Below are 16,256 nucleotides of genomic sequence, written 5' to 3'. Positions count from 1 at the left end.
AATGTTACTCACAAAAACAGTGCTGACAAATGTGTCCCCTTCCTCATAAAACATGTGCAAAGCCATTTTCTTTGGCATTCTAAAACATGTGCTTCTTACATTCTTGTTTACCGACTCACATTCTCAGCACTTTAAACCTCTGTTGGGACGTCGATGCAACGTTCAAAAACATGACCCTAGAACAGAATCTCACACTGCGTGTCCTCCGTATACACACCATGCACTTTCTCCCGTTTCCTCCTATGGACCAAAGACACGCATGTTTAGTGTGAATACGTGAATCTGAGTTTTCCTTGTGAGAGACTTGTATACCGGTCCAAGCTGCACCCAACATTGGGTGTCACAGTCTATTCATAATAAAAACTGAAAGTAATACTTATACTTTAGTTTCTGTGAAGTATGGCTGAATTATCCACCACTGTCACCCAATAAGAAATAGACTCAATATTGTCGTTCAAATCTGTGTCATTCTCATACGATATTCCAATAAGTATGAAAATATTTTATGTGTATGAAACACATGGATGAAAAAACACCATATAGATAGATCTTGCTGAATTATTTACTCCAAGCAAAGCCCCCCCCCCCCCCCCCCCCCCCTCCCCAAGACAAAAGTTTTGTTACACATCAAATTGAAGAACTACAAGAAGATATAACCAATTTCTACATACTAGAAACACAAATCCATCTTCAAACAAATGATTTACCAAATCCATCAACCCTCCCGCTACATTTACAATGCCCGTGCGACAAAGGTTTTTATTTTGAGCACAAGCCTTAGAAAAGGCTTGGATAACTTAACTTCCAGAAGGGACAACCGGGATGTAATTCTCCCCGTGGATGAAGAGCACTTTTTGTTCATTTCGGTTTCCAGGTGTCAATATGTGTTCTTTGATGCAAACTGCTTCCCTGGAGAATGAGCACACAGTCTTTTAAAAATATGTTCAGGAGAACAAATGTCTTGCAGCATCATCACTTAATATAAAGGGCCGCCGATTCCCCGCAGCCATGTTTGTAATTACAGCGAGCATGACTCCGAGAGGCGGAGGAGACAGGGGTTGGAAAGACAAGTGAAGAAAAAGGAAGGAGGTGGGACCCCAGGGTGTCACGTGGATGAAGTTAATTCTGCTCAGCCACAGTGTCACTGGGCCACCACTGCGTACATCCATATGTGTCCAGAAACGAGGGAAAATAAGGGATGGGGTGGGGGGGTGGGGGGGTGAGAGACTGTCTGAAACAATTGTGCTCAAACTGATGTTGCATTCTTCTTTCTGTGAGTCTGAACAGACGACAAGAGTGTCAGCCCAAATCCACGGCAGGAAATCGCTGCTGGATCACAGAGTCTCCCAGGAACGCCGAGTCGTTGCCATGCCCTCCTCCTTTCAGACCGTCCGTTGCGTGCCAGCCGACAAATTGTTCCCTCAAAAGAAGAGCGCTGGCCGGAGATGAAGTGGAACAATTAATTTCACGCTTGTCCTCCCCGCCTCAAAAGCAGGTTGGTCTAAGTCCCGTATCTGGTGGCGCAGAGTCACTCTCCACGGGTTGTAAAACACTCACAGACAAAATGCAAATTAAACAGTACTGTAAATACTAATCAGACACTAAACAAGACACCTTTGACCATCTCTTAAAAAGTCACACATTCTTCTCACCTGGCTGACCACACCTTTGTCACTGTTATCCTGTCTCTCAGAGGAGAGGAATATAGAATTAATCATTACACAGACAAAATGTGGTCGATGCCCTGTGAATGACTTGGGAGGGCTGTGAGAACACGTGTCTTTGCTAGACCACTCAATCATGTGGTGAGAAAAGAGCAGATTCTTAAAGGAAATCGAGCTGGGAACAGTTTCATCGTGGTCAGTCTCCGGACCCTCGTCATCCCAGACAGAGGCTGGAAAAGCTTGAACAGGAAACCCGATAGTGGTATGACTAAAAGCTGGAAGAACAAATAGCTGTGGTCTTTATTTTTGTTTTAGGTGAGTCAAATCTAAGGACATTATGAGGCATCCATTGAACAAAAAAAAACAAAAAAAAACTCCACACTGTTATGATAACCGAATTCTGCTTTGTGTCATAATGACGCTCCAAATCATATCTATTTGCTTCTGACTGATTATTGCTTTGTGAGGTTGAGACAAATTACAGCAACTAAATAGTTATTCATGAGTCACTCTTTATAATCAGTGTTGCTTAAGTATTTCGACAGCAGCTGTTAATGGACTGTCATGACTAAAACTAAAATCAGAAGTGGCTGATGGAGACAGTAAATCCTTTCAGTTAGAGCTAAAATATGGATGCAGAGAGTCATTAATTGGAGTAAAATATGTTCACTATCAAGACAGAATAACCTCTAGTATCGGTACTTAAATAAACTGAGTACTAATTGTATAACAAAATTACTTGTCGTGAGAGATACAGTTTTAAGGGGAGTTTTTTCCTCATGAAAGGGAAACTCAAAATATCTTGTATTTGACATTTTCTGATAATCCATAAAAAGGTGTTTTTCATTTAATTCACTCATCAAAATGTGCATTAGTAGTTAGTGAGCTTTAAACAGACTTTTCTCAAATGAACCTAAAGGGGCTCCGTCAACAAGAAACCAAGTGGCTGAGGATACTTGTAGAAGTGTACTGGCAGCTGAAATGTGTGTGTATTTTAATCTGGATAGTAACTTAAGTTGTATAACATTTTCATGATAACAATTACTGCTTTACTGCATTTCACATTTTTCAATGATAGAAAGAAAAAAAAATTGAGAGATCGAATCCCTCCAGGAAAGCCCTGGACCAAACCCTGGAGGTGTTGATCTACATCAAAAACCGCTTCACACATCTGAGGCGACAAGCCTTCTAAAAATCCACAAAAAGCTTGTAGACTGGTTATTATCACATCCCAAAGCCCCCCTCCATAATTCAAGACTTGGTACGTTTAAGTAATTTGAAGGAAACATTACAAACATTAGGTGGATGTTGGTGCACTGCAGGAAGTACATACAAATAAATGGCAACAAAATAAATAAAATCTGAAATCCTTAATTAAATTTAAAATAATTATATTGAGAAGCTAAGTTTGAAAAATCTGATTTTTATCTTCTTTTTTTCCCCCATTCAGAATCTAAATGTTAGCAGCCATAAATTTCAGCTGTCATGAAATCATACCCAGAGGAATAAAAAGTAAATCACTAAACTTCAGATGAAGGCTAAGAAGAGAAACTTTAATCCATTTACAGAGCTTTAGCATGGAGGCAAAGACTGGATTGCTTACAATGAAAGTTTGCAACAAAATTTAGGACAACAAACATGTTATAATTTACATTCCTGACACTAAATAGCCAATTAATATGTGAAAAAGAGCCATTTCTCTCATAGTCCAGCACAGAAACTGATTACAGATTTCATTCATTCATACTCCTCACCACAAGACACACACACACACACACACACACACACACACACACACACACACACACACACACACACACACGCACAAACACACGCACACACACACGCACACACACACGCACACACACACACACACACACACACACACACACACACACACACAGCCTTATGGCGTAGCTAGTAGCGATGCTTGGGAGGGTGTCTCAGAGTGCACTGCGTCTGTTCGATATGCGCCATTGCCCCTCAAAGTGGTGCCAAATCCGAACTCTCTAACGACTGCCATTTTTCAATGTCCTTACATGCCATGCCATGGTGGTGTACCCCCCCCCCCCCATGTGTAGTCATAAACTCTTAAAGTAGCTGAAAGATGACATCTAAACCAGCATGAAAACGTATGTACTCTAAAATACTACTTTTATCAAGAGTACACACTCTTCCTTTACAAGCCTCGGGAGTACAAAATGTATCATGCCAACTCCAATTTTCTTCCATAAGCCACCATTCATAGCTCCAAAACCCTCGTAGGAAAAGGAGCGGGGCTAATCTGATCACACAGAACTGATTAATAGTTCAGCATCTATCTGAAGTTGCCTGCATTTACTCGGTTTCGGTAAAGTCCTGGGAAACATTTTTCATGCTCAGCAGCATGTACAATGTGGCCCGCTGCTTCCCAATTCCGCTCCGTGCGTTCACAGAGCCGCAGATTGATTCTCGTGGCATCCAGTGTGAAAGTGGAATGAGAGAGCAAAACATTGTGTTGGATATATAAAGGCAATATTCAACCTTGCAAGTGGAGATTTATTATGGGATGTTACACTTTTTTTGGGGGGGGGACTGCAGTTTCATTTGAGTTTGGTTTGAAGCCCTTGCAGGTAAAAGGGCGAAGTGAACATACCACCTGCAGTGGAGAATAATGCTTTCTGACACACGCAAAACCTTATCACGAGACAGCGTGAAATGGAAAGAGCATATTCATGTAATGAACCTTTTAAAATAACTGTAAAACATAAAGAAGTTACATTTTTCTCAATAATATACACATGCTTGGTGCACATACAACCTGTTCTGATTAGAGAAAGTACTTAAGTATTCTATTTTTCAGGGGTGTTACATGAATACAAACACAAAGTAGATGGAAAACTAACCAATAGAAAAGCCAATACAAAACTCTAATGTGAAGCCAACTATAGATTGTTTAAAAAGTCCTGAACTGCTTCCATCAATAGTCCAAGTTAGAGCTCATTAGGTACATATAGTGTCATTAATTAATCTAAAAAGCATGCATATTTGACTTTTGGTATCCCAAAAAAGCTCATGCAAGATCAGGAAGAACATGTAGACATTATCAAACCTACTTAACAAACTTACTATCCTGTAGCTGCATTCATAAATTACTACAAATAGTACTTGACACATCACAATACAGTATGCAGTACAGCTTTTGTAGTATATATGCAATACTGCTCCACTTTATTAGAGTTGTTGCATTGAAAACAGATTTATTGACTTTTCATGAATGTCACATGATGATAAAACCTCCTCCTCCTCATATTTACTCTGAGAATTCTGAGATTTGTACACTAAAATGGCTCAGTTAGATCTTGTAGCACAATTTTCTGCAAGAAAAACTGTTATAGTGGAATGGAAAAGGCATAACTGTAATCTCTGCAATAGAATCAAAGAAATGTTTGCACCAGTGCATGAACAGCAGAGACCAGTCTGCTATCCAGACTGGTCTCTGCTATTCTGCTGACAGAATTTGATAACGCGGTCACTGCTGAAAGGTATTACTGAGTGTCGTTTTACTTCAAGCACATAGAAGAGTGCTTCAACCGAACTGCAGAGCCAAGAGCGAGTTAGAAACACAATCTATGTGCCAAACATTAACAAGGCCTTAAAATCAAATAGGAAATACTGATGGTCATTATTATTGTTAGAATGGAATATTTGTTCTTGCCTGTTATTGACCATCTGTCATTGATAGTGTTGTGCATCATCTCATAAGGTTTATCCTAACTATGCTAATATCTGGCAGAAAATCATCCTGAGACATTTCTAAGATGGGACTCTTTCCTTCTTGGATGCGGGAATCCAAATCTGGCACTGTGGCTGCCTTCAGAGACATATTGGCAGTCGTGCCAGCAGTGTGAAACACTATTCTGGAGCCCAGAGTCTTTGCACATGCCAAACAATAACCTGTAATCAATAGGGCTCAGTATTGATCTGCAATGATCTTCTGTGTCCTATGCAAGCAATCACTTATCACTTACTCACAACTCAGCATTACCAAAGCATCATCAGCACTTCAGCAAGCAGAGGGTCTCAGAAGAGTGACACTAAGCAAAAGGAAAATGAATAAACAAAGATGGATTAAAGAGAGTTTTGAAATCTGTGTCGAAAAAGTTTTATTTTTTCTGAAGTGTTCTTCACACTGCTGTTCAGGCAAAAACCGTGTGTGTGTGAGTGCGTGCGTGCGTGCGTGAGTGCGCACGTGCGTGCATGTGTGTGTGTGGGTGAAGGTCATCAGGAGGCGGGGGCCCCGCTGCCCTACTGAGAGAAATTTGGCAGCACTCTCACAGTCTACAAAAAGTGTTGGGGGCATCGTGAAGGGCTCCATAAAGTACTGTCAAACTGAATTTGTGCGTGCGTGCGTGCGTGCGTGCGTGTGTGTGTGTGTTTACGTTGGTGTCAAGTCAAGCAGGGATATTGGAGACATATTGGGAGGTCATCAGCGGGTGCAGAAAGTGCAGGACGTTATGCTGGGCCAGCGGAAAGGCTCTGATAGGGGTGTGGGCACCAACACTTGCTCCAAATGGTAACGTGTCCCAAGATCCCCTTCCATGTATTCTTTAGTGCCGTAGCTGCATACTATCCATTATTAAAGCAGAGGGATGGAGGGGGAGGAGACACATAAAAAGAGAGAGAGAGAGAAAGAGAGAGAGAGACCAAGAGGGAAATGGAGAAGGATGGAGGAACAATTGGAGGAGACACAAAAACTTGGACTGAGAGACAACTTCACACAAAGGAGAAACACGGACAAACGGATGGAAAGACAAAGTTATACAGTATGACAAACAGATAAACAGACAAAAGAGAGAAAGACAGAACGATAGACAGACAGACCATTGCCTACACAATGATGCAACAAAATTGTAGTCATCTGAAAATGTAGCGCTTTCAAACCACATGGGAAGAAATCAGTGGGCCATTCTTCTATTCTCTGGATTTCTTCATAAGGCCATTCTGTACCTACAGCGCTCAGGGTGGACCCAAACAACCGGCTGGATGATTGATGTGGACAGCAGCGAGTCACAGACAGTCCTTCACACCATGCTGCACACGCTAATGTGTTTAATAGTGCTGGCCCCGCCCCTTTCTGAAGCTGGCCAGTGTTTATGTGCCATAAGCAGTCAAGTCAGGAGCGCACCAGGTGAAGAATCTGTCATAATTACAGAAGTGTGTGTGCGTGTGTGTGTGTGTGCGTGTGTGTATGTGTGTGCGTGCTCATTAATGTCCAATGCAGCCACGGCTCTTTATCTGCTGGCCAAGCGGAGGCAGAGAGAGGCAAAACCGGAGCTAAGCACCCGATGACAGATGATGGTGGATATTTATTTCCAGTGTTCGCATTCATCATCCCACCAGCACAGAGCACAAGGTGTTACACTGTCTGCAAACACACTCGCACCTTCTGCAGAAAACTGGAAGAAGAAAATCAACTGCCTCACAAACACAAATTAACTCTGAAATCAAACACTTTTCACGCTCGCAAATGAACTTAGTCAGTGAGGCTGGGGATAAATCAAAGATGTAAACCACACAACAAGCCATCAAAAGGCACTTGATTTTCTAAGCCCACAAATACAGCGTCAGCAGTTGAGCTCTTTAGGAATTTAAGTTGTTTAATCCGGTGGCAAAGGGCCTCCCTCCCTGCTCCTGAGCACTCTATGGTAAAAGGCAGGGTGTTTGATTCACACTGGATCTTCTCGTGCTTTTCTCACCAACAAAGCAATAATTACAGTATGAGTGAGTGGCTGCGTTGGCTAAAGCTGACCAGCAAGGACATTAAAGGATAGCAGCAAAAGCTGCACTCCTGTCTGCCAGCGCTGTAATTAACTCTGAGACATGACAGGCCTCCTTCTCTTTCTTTCTTATACTCTTAAAAATCGCCCACCAGTCTGTCAAACGTCTACAAGCAGCGAGGGAATCAGAGATCATTTGTTGGTCAATAAGTGCAAGAGAGGGAGGAGAGGGTGGGGGGATTAGGGAAAGAGGGGCGATCATGAGTACACACCCTCTTCTCTCACCTCATCGCCAGCCATGCTGAACCAAACCTGACAGCTATTCAATTTTCCCAGTGCTGAATCTAATCTGGAGCCGTCTTCCGCTCACCGACAGTGGAACGCCTCAGCCACCAGCCGGCATCTGCAGCAGGCTGGCATCATCGCGCACACAAAACAAGAGGCCTGAGCGTCAATAAGTAAATCCTTGCAAACATGTTATTATCATTCAACATATCCCGGGAAAGAATGGGGATGCAGTAGAAGGGGTTTGGACTTCACAGATAGAAGACACTGGTTTACTATATTGTTCGATGCAAGCATATGTGTGTGTGTTTTTTTTTAATTATAAAAGCAAACAACAGCAGCCACGAGTGGCACAACAGGCTAACCGCATTGTTTGGAACATGTCTGCAGTTGCGGCGTAAAGAGACATCGTTTTGCCATTGTGGCAAGTGTTACCACGTAAACACAAAATGTTTGCGACACAAAAAAATGCAAAAAACAATTAGTTTTCAATTCAAACGTTGTGTAAACGTGGCCTAACTCACCCTGCTTTTTGTCCATTGTGATTCCAATGTGCACAATAATACACCCATAGGCTTGTATCACTCATTGTAGTATTGCACACGTGATTATAACTTTAAAACATAAAGTAAGAAAAAAAAAGCTTTCTTCTCAAAAATACTAAATTTTCTAGCACCTAAACACCACTATAGATATCAATATATGGAAACTTCATAACCTCTGCAAATATAAAACAGCTCAATGCTGGTCAATAAGACCACCGAGCAGAAATGATAAAACATTTCATGCACTTCATGTTATACTTCCACACACAGCAGCAGCCATTCTTCCACTGTTGCCTTGCGAATACGTAATTAATTTTAAATGAACGTGAAAAACTGAAATGCACAGTCATTTCCATTTCCAAATTAGGCAATTAGTCATGCTCTTAAATCTGGTTAGTGTGACTAAAATACAGACTCAAAATAAAAATAGATTTTTTTTTTTCCTTAATCCAAAAAACAGACAGACATGAAACTGCCTTCTGTGGCAATATTAAATTAGGCTTGTGTGAAACAAGCCTTGTAACAGGGCATCCAATAGATCAAAACATATCACTACTCAGTGTGAATCACTTAACTCGCCCTGTTTGACTGAATTAATTGATCTCTTGGGTTTAACAAATTTTTGAAAGCTGACGCCAAGTAAACTGGTATTAAGTACAACAGAAACTCTGATTGGAAGCAGATTTATGAATACTTTTTCTTTAATATTATTTATAGAGGGTTCACTTGTATTTTTGCGAAATGTTTCTCTCCTTCCTTATTTGCTTTAAGCTTTAATTCCAGCAAGCACAAGTCACGTTTCTCCATGAGCCTTTTGCCACTCGACTTCACTGAACCACTTCAACATGGGTATATATTTTTTCATTCCGTTCCTTTTTTCTGAAGAAAAGAGAAGCAACCACTCCACTTCAGTCTCATTTAAGTCATTCTTCAGGAATATTGTCGGCAGACTTGTTACTGGCTTGTGGCACTAAGCTCTCGGGTACTAAAAAAAAATAGTGTGGCATCATTCTGTCGAGAAAACACATGCACACACACGCGCACGCGCATACACACACACACACACACACACACACACACACACACACACACACACGCACACGCACACGCACACACACACACACACACACACCGCTGCCCAGGCAAATCGATTCCAGCGTAGTCTTGTCACACATCATTACACCTTCCTATCATCCTCTGCTTTTTTTGCTCTGTATATGTGCCCCTGTGTGAGGGAGAAGGTGTGTGCGTGTGTGATTGAGCATGCTTTAAGTAGGTATGCACTGTTAACACACGCGCGTGTGCGCACAATGCCTATTCCTCGCCCTCAGATGCAGCGTCTGCCCTTAGAAAGAGGAAAACAGACGTGCTCGGATAACTTTGAGACAGCCACTGTGGCAATCTCTCAGACTGATCATTTGTCTTGTGTCTCCCATTACCAAGATGCTTGAAGTTATTGTAGCGTGGCATAATGTCCCACTACTTTGATTCCAGAAAACCATAACATCAGTGAGGTGAAAACTGAGTCCAGCCAACAACGTACACACAGACACAGCCATCACAGCCGGGCTGGCTCGTATAGACAGGTTGCTCAATGATACATGAAATTAAAGATTTCAACAGAATAGCAGTGAAGAGGGTAAAACACACACAGCTAATTCTCACTATCAGTGGGAGACGCTTAATGTGCCTCAAATAAAAGTCCCTGCTCTTTTTTTTGTACTTGTACACAAGCATGTACTTGTGTGTCTGTACTGTACTGACCATATATAATGCATCTGTGCATATATTCATAGGTGTGCTGCTGGACACTGGATCTGGGTAAAAAATTGAAGCTGTTATTGATCATGTTTTTGTTCTTCTTCAGTAGCACATACAGGCAAGCACATACACACACTCTCTTTTCACCATTCTCTCTCTATTGCGCTCTCACACATGCACGCACACACACACACACACCCTGACTGGTATAACCTTGAAACAAGAGCTATTTCCGATGGGTATAAAAAGTGGGCGGTGGCGTGGGAAGGGATGATAGATCAAGATAGGAGGGGAAAGTGGAGAGTGAGGTTTGGATGAAAGCTTTAATCTGGTTTAACTTGCTTTCAAACAAAACTTAGGACAATAAATCTGGTAAAAAAAAAAAATAAGAGCATGATGAGAAAAGCCATGACTAACAAATGTTTGCATGTTTGTTTGTTTGTTTGTTTACTTGTTTGCTTGTTTTTCCACTTTTAGCTCGTCTCACATGCTAACCAATAGCCGAGCCTTCTTTGATATGATTGATCCACTTCGGGGATGTGGGTCTGAACCATCCATCACATTGCAACACTAACACACTCATAATCCCACCTACAATCAATTGAGAGTGACCAATTAACGCCAAGTGCATGTTTTTGGACTGCGGGAGAAAACTAGATTACCTGGAGAAAACCCATGCATGAGTCCTAACCATGGGACAGCCTCTAAAAAAAACCCCATCTGAATTCATTTCATTAAATTACCTGAAGCATTCAATGAAAATATTGTTTTTGAGAAAAGTGAATGTATTTTTCCATGTTTCTGTGTTGTATAACATGACTTTCAACATGTTTCCACTTCAAAAACGTGTCTCCGATTAAAGATAATTAGGATGCATTTTAAACTGGAACTCAAATTATTGTAGAGAGAATGTAATCAAGTTTGTGGAATTTTAACTCAGAAAGACAGCAGGTATCTCACTAGGTACTTCACTCTTAAAATGGCAAAAATAAACTATATATTAAAAAAATATAATACTTGTTGAGCATGGATTACATTTTGTGGTACTTTTGTGCAAGCTTATTTAAGATGCGCATAGTATGCAGCCTTTTATAGAGCCATTAGGAAACTAAAGTATAACTTCCCACTAAATGGTAAATCTGTTTCCCCTAATTGTTTGAGAGACGTTCTGCATATTCATTAAATCAGTAGCGAAAAAAAAAAAAAAGAGTGTGTATGTGTGAGACGTGCTGAGGTATTGTTAAAAGAGAATTTAGTTACAGTAGGGTCAGGAAGATAACTGAAGAGAGAGCCAGCCCATCTGTCCTCTGCCTGGAGGGATCAAACACACACATACACACACACACACACACACACACGCCTTTTTCTTTCTTTCTTTTTTTTTTTTCATTTGAGTGCCGTCCTCTCTATGTACAACAGCGTATATCCCTCATTCTTTCTGCCTATTTAAAAGCATATGTGCCCTCGAGGCATTTGCGGTCCCTCCTCAGCGTTCCTGGACAAGAGCTACTGGACTGCACCAGAACACAATAAAGCATGGCATACAAGAAACCGTGACATGTTGGCTACGCTTTTAAGCAAACTGCATGTGTGCACGCAGAGAGTAAGTGCACTTGCATCATAACAGTTTGGTGTGAAAGATGCACTTTTCTGACAAAAAGGTCCCCGGTTTCTTTTTTTTCTTTGCTCAATTAACCCTGCGGCCTTAATTTGCATTTCATAAAGAGGTCGTCACTCTGTGGGAGGGTTATCTTCTTTTTCGAGGCAGAAAAAGATGAGAAGGGGGGAACAGTTTTTATCCTGTCAAAAAGATAACTCCACTCATCTTTCCTTATCGGTGGCTGATGAAATCCACGCTGTAGGCCCATGGTTGTCTATGTGATTGTGCATTTAAATGTGCAGCGCCTGGTTGTGTGCATTCAATGTGTGAGTGGTCATGGTGGATTCGGTATGCACTCATCTACAGCGTGTATGTAAATGACAACCATAGCCACCACATATGTGTCACATCAAAATTCTGCCTCGCTCTTCTTGGCATCAGGCAGCAGAGGGGGTCTCTTGATCCAACAAGCCCCTGAACAGCATGAAGTGCCCACTAATGGCTTACTTTTCGCTTTGGCCTTTCCTCCACTAATTTTCCATTAGCTACTTTTAACTCCAGCTTCATCAGTTGACCCTCCATTAGAAAAATTTGCATTCCATCATGCTCAAGTCTTGCATAAATGGTGCAAAGTACGCAAAGGATGAGAACAGACAGCACGGAGGCATAAAAACAGGTAAGGGGGTGTTCAAAATGTGAGAAACATTCAGTTGCTTAGCAAAATAAAAAACATTGCTCTTTTGAGACTAACATTGCGGTGTGAACGCATCTGCCAGAGTGCTCGAGAGTTGACACCTATTTAAATGGCACATGGTGCGGATAAGCTTTTAAATCTGTGCCTCCATAATCGACAAGCATTACTGATTTTCAAGTGGCTAAAAAGCACCGGTCCTGCAGTTAAACTGACGAAAAGTGACATTTCTCTCAGCTGAAAAATTACCAAACACCAGTCACTTCCTTCTATAAGCTAGTCTTTCGTATCACCAAAGCAATTTCAAAAGTCTCTCAAGAGTATCAATCTTTTAAATAAACAGTCCCTTTGCCAGCAGTGGTTATCTCATAATTTCAGTGTTTGGAGGGAAAAATCCACTAAGCTTCTAATGTGTACTCACACAACTCTACTTACACAACTGAGTCAACATTATAAAACTAAATCCAATTTTGAGGTACATGAAAAAAAAAAAAAAAAAAAAATCTCAGTATTTAACTGAAACTGTATTTTGTCAAGAAGGAGAAAAGAAAACAGGAAGTATAATATTGTGTAACTCAACGGTGATGGAAGTATTCCCAATGGATATCCTATCAGTTTCTGTCAAGCGTCTCACCTTTTGCAGCAGCTGAGAGCCAGAGTACTTTGCTGAGATGGACTTCATCTCCCCACCAAATGCTGAAGCCCACAGCTTCACCCTGCAAACAGCACACATTAAAAGAAATGAAAAGTCAGATGATCAATATTGTGAATAGAATAAAAATACTTTAACTCTCAGGCTCACTTCAAAACTCCAGACGATGCGCATTTGGGTGATTGTGTCATTTATCCTATTAAATTAAATAATGGCAGAGAATATTAAAAAATATATATCTATATTAAATGTATCATAAATGAAGGTTCGCAATTCAATTAAGATGGGAGTCCTTCCAGGCATTTTTCCCCCTTTTTTTTTAAATAAGTCCTGCTCTGAAACCATGTGCGTAAAAGACCATCTACTTACACGGACGGAGGGATGCTCTGATGGGAGCCCCCTACACCAGTTCCCCTGGTGCTCAGAGTTGAATAAAGTAAGAGCAGGCAAGTACACCAAGCACTGGAAACCACACAGCCCCGATCCACCTGCATCTTGGGCAAAAAATAACCGCCCCTGCGCGCACAGTTTCGAGCTTATGTTGCCACCGTTGGAGTTTTTCCCTCCGGAGATTCCAAGTGATGGAAGAAAAAAAAAATATGGTGGAATTTGATTTTTTTTTTAAAGTCACCAACGCTGAGTGACTGACTGGCTCATGGTAAAGCGGGGAGCCGCTCAGCTGGTGCGGGACGCGACGGAGCGACGCGTCTTGGCCGGTTCCTCCGCTCGGACTTCTCCAAAGTGCTGCGCTGCGCTGCGGCGCCGCTGACCGCTGCGCTGCCCGACCTAAACTCCAGTTCGACTCCTCCGGCTGGGGGAAAAGTCCACTATGTCGTGTTGATTGGCCGACCTCACCCAGCGAGAGAGACCACAGAGTGGATCGAGGTTTTTTGGTGGGGTGTAGGGATGTGGGGAACCGGAGAGATCATCAAACGATGCAGCGCAACAGACCACGTCTACTCGTCCAGAGTGATGCGACTGTCCTCCTCTCTCACTTTACCTCTCCTCACCCTCCCCTCTTTCTCTCCTCGCTGCTCTCAGGATCTGAGGAGAAGCTGCGTACTGTTATTGTTGTCGCTGAATCACGCCATTCTTCGGACTTGCCCCTCTCCTCTCTCTTTCTCTCTCTCTCTCTCTCTCCCAGTCACAGGCGCTCTAATACAAGGCAATAATAGCCAGTCTTCAGCTTTCATGTCAGATCAAGTCATGCACTGTATGCCCAGTTCACTGAAGCAGGAATTACCTCTAAAGTGGCGATGAAAGACAGTGGAGAGAAAAGAAAGTGTGTTCATCTGGACAGAGGTAACGAGGAGACGTCCAGCCTTGTGGTGGAGGGAGAGACAGACAACAGGAAGCGTCTGCTATTCCGCGTAAAAGCACACCAATTAAATGCACTTTGTAGCTGTGATGTGGCACTGTGAATGTGTGGGCATATGTATGGGAGGTGAAAGAGGATGGGAGGTGAAAGAGGATGTGAGCCCCCCCCCCACCCCCGCGACGGACCGATGTGATGGATCGCATTTCACACAGAAGGAGGGATTCTGGCAAAGCTGTGGAAGGAGATCAGCACTGAACATCCAGGCTCTACCCCTGCAGAGGGTGTTGGTCAAACATCAGTGTGAAGCAGCAGATCTGAGTCAAACCCCTATACAGAAATCCCCCCCCCCCCCCCCCCCCCTAATTCATCACACATTTACACTTATCAAGACGTCCAAAAATGAGCAAATCCTCATGAAGGAAACTATTCAATATGGCATTCAACACTTCAGCAGCCAGTCTGACTGATGGTCATTTAAAATGTGGTCATGTTCATAGGGAAGTTATTTGATTTTAAAGTAATAGTTATTGCTCTGCTGTTTATCGCTTTTAATGACCGTGGTCAGCGCTTTTATGCAGATGGAGCAGGTCCAAGGTTTCCAAAGTGTGATGAGACTGAGGGCTACACAAGAGCTCCAGTGGTTTGCGCTCTCTCACCTCAAGGCCAAAAAGATTCCTGCTTTGGATTCCAGGCTACAGGGGAACCGTTGTTTGAGTTTGCATGTTCTCCACATGCTTGTGAAAGGATTTCCTCACACAGTCCAAGATGGAGACCTGTTCAGGAGAAAACACGTGTAAATGACATGTAAAAAGATAATGAGAAACAGGACAGTAACACTTAGCTTTGTTTCCTATGAAGACTACGCAGTGCACCTTCACACCTCAGTCTGACTCTCAATCTTTCTCTGGGGAGGCTGCATGTTCTCCCTGCACTTGTGTGGGTTTTCTCCTGTTTCCTCCCACAATGCAGCAATCTGTATGCATTAGCAGCTGGCCTGTCTGTGTTTGCTCTGTGATGGAGAGGTCCAGAGTTTACCCAGCACTTCCCCACAGTCAGCTGGGATGGACACCAGCGTACCGTGACCACAAACTGGATAAAGTGGTAAAGAAGATGGATGGATGAGATCGGCTACACAATGAATCCATCCTGTTCTTGACCAGTGCAAAGTCGGTTGGGAAATCTGGTCTGACTCATGTTAAACACACAATAGAGTGATTTGAAGTGCACAATAATAGAGTTAAGCAATTAACTAATGTGATTATAATGTTTAATGTATAGTTACATTTCAAGATTAAAACCAAGTATTACCCTCAACTAAACAAAGCTGAAAGAAATTACTGACTTAGTAACTTTGTCAGGCTTGCACATTCAAGCTGATGTCTGGATATTTACAGAAAAGATCTGAAAATATTTCCAGTGTTTCACTGGAGACGCTTGTGTCCTCTGGGTGGCTTCAAAAAAGCAATTTCAGCATGCGAGGATGGAAACAAGCTAATCCATTTTCGAAAGGAAATTAATTGTATCACTTTTACGCATACATATACTAAAAAGTTCACAATGTGGGAATCTATAATTATTCCATTGCTAAAAGCTGCTAAGCCCTCTCGTTTTAATTAAGAAAGTACTGAAAAATGTACAAAAGGTGTTTGTACAATAGCTTGTGTTTCTATCCTGAAAGAAGGAATAAATAAATGACAATAAAGAAAACTATTTCAAACAGCATTAAGTGGGAGCATGCAACTAAAAAGCTGTGCTAGTGTGAGGTTACTGTGCGTGTGTGTGTGTTGAACAGCAACAGCATGAAGAATGTAAAACAGTGTTTTCCCCTGGAAACCGACAAGAAAAAAGGAAAAAAAAATATCAGTTCTCATAGTTAGACCAATTTTTCTTTGTGAATGTTTATTTTTTTATTATTCTTCACAAGGCTAATGCGTCCCCTGAGAGCTCCTGACTACAGTGTTATTGTGTGTAGAAATGTCAT

At 42.0% G+C, this 16,256-nt stretch overlaps 1 protein-coding gene across 1 annotated transcript in view; it reads right to left on the bottom strand.

Annotated features, from left to right (window-relative positions):
• The window catches only part of cacna2d3a (calcium channel, voltage-dependent, alpha 2/delta subunit 3a), a gene marked incomplete at its 3' end in the record, with an annotated part of 114,011 nt that extends 100,554 nt beyond the window's left edge, over positions 1–13,457 (bottom strand). The window contains exons 1-2 of the mRNA XM_080496749.1: positions 13,327–13,457; positions 12,940–13,021 (exon numbers count right to left, since the gene is read on the bottom strand). Of these exons, the coding sequence (XP_080352875.1) occupies positions 12,940–13,021; positions 13,327–13,451 (207 nt within the window). The 5' untranslated portion in view covers positions 13,452–13,457. The remainder of the gene's footprint in view (positions 1–12,939; positions 13,022–13,326) is intronic.
• Positions 13,458–16,256: the final 2,799 nt, after the last annotated feature.

Source organism: Blennius ocellaris, assembly GCF_963422515.1.
Source record: "Blennius ocellaris genome assembly, chromosome: 5".
Taxonomy (NCBI): domain Eukaryota; kingdom Metazoa; phylum Chordata; class Actinopteri; order Blenniiformes; family Blenniidae; genus Blennius; species Blennius ocellaris.
The sequence above is the reverse complement of the archived record's forward strand: the minus strand, read 5'-3'. Positions and strand labels throughout refer to the sequence as shown.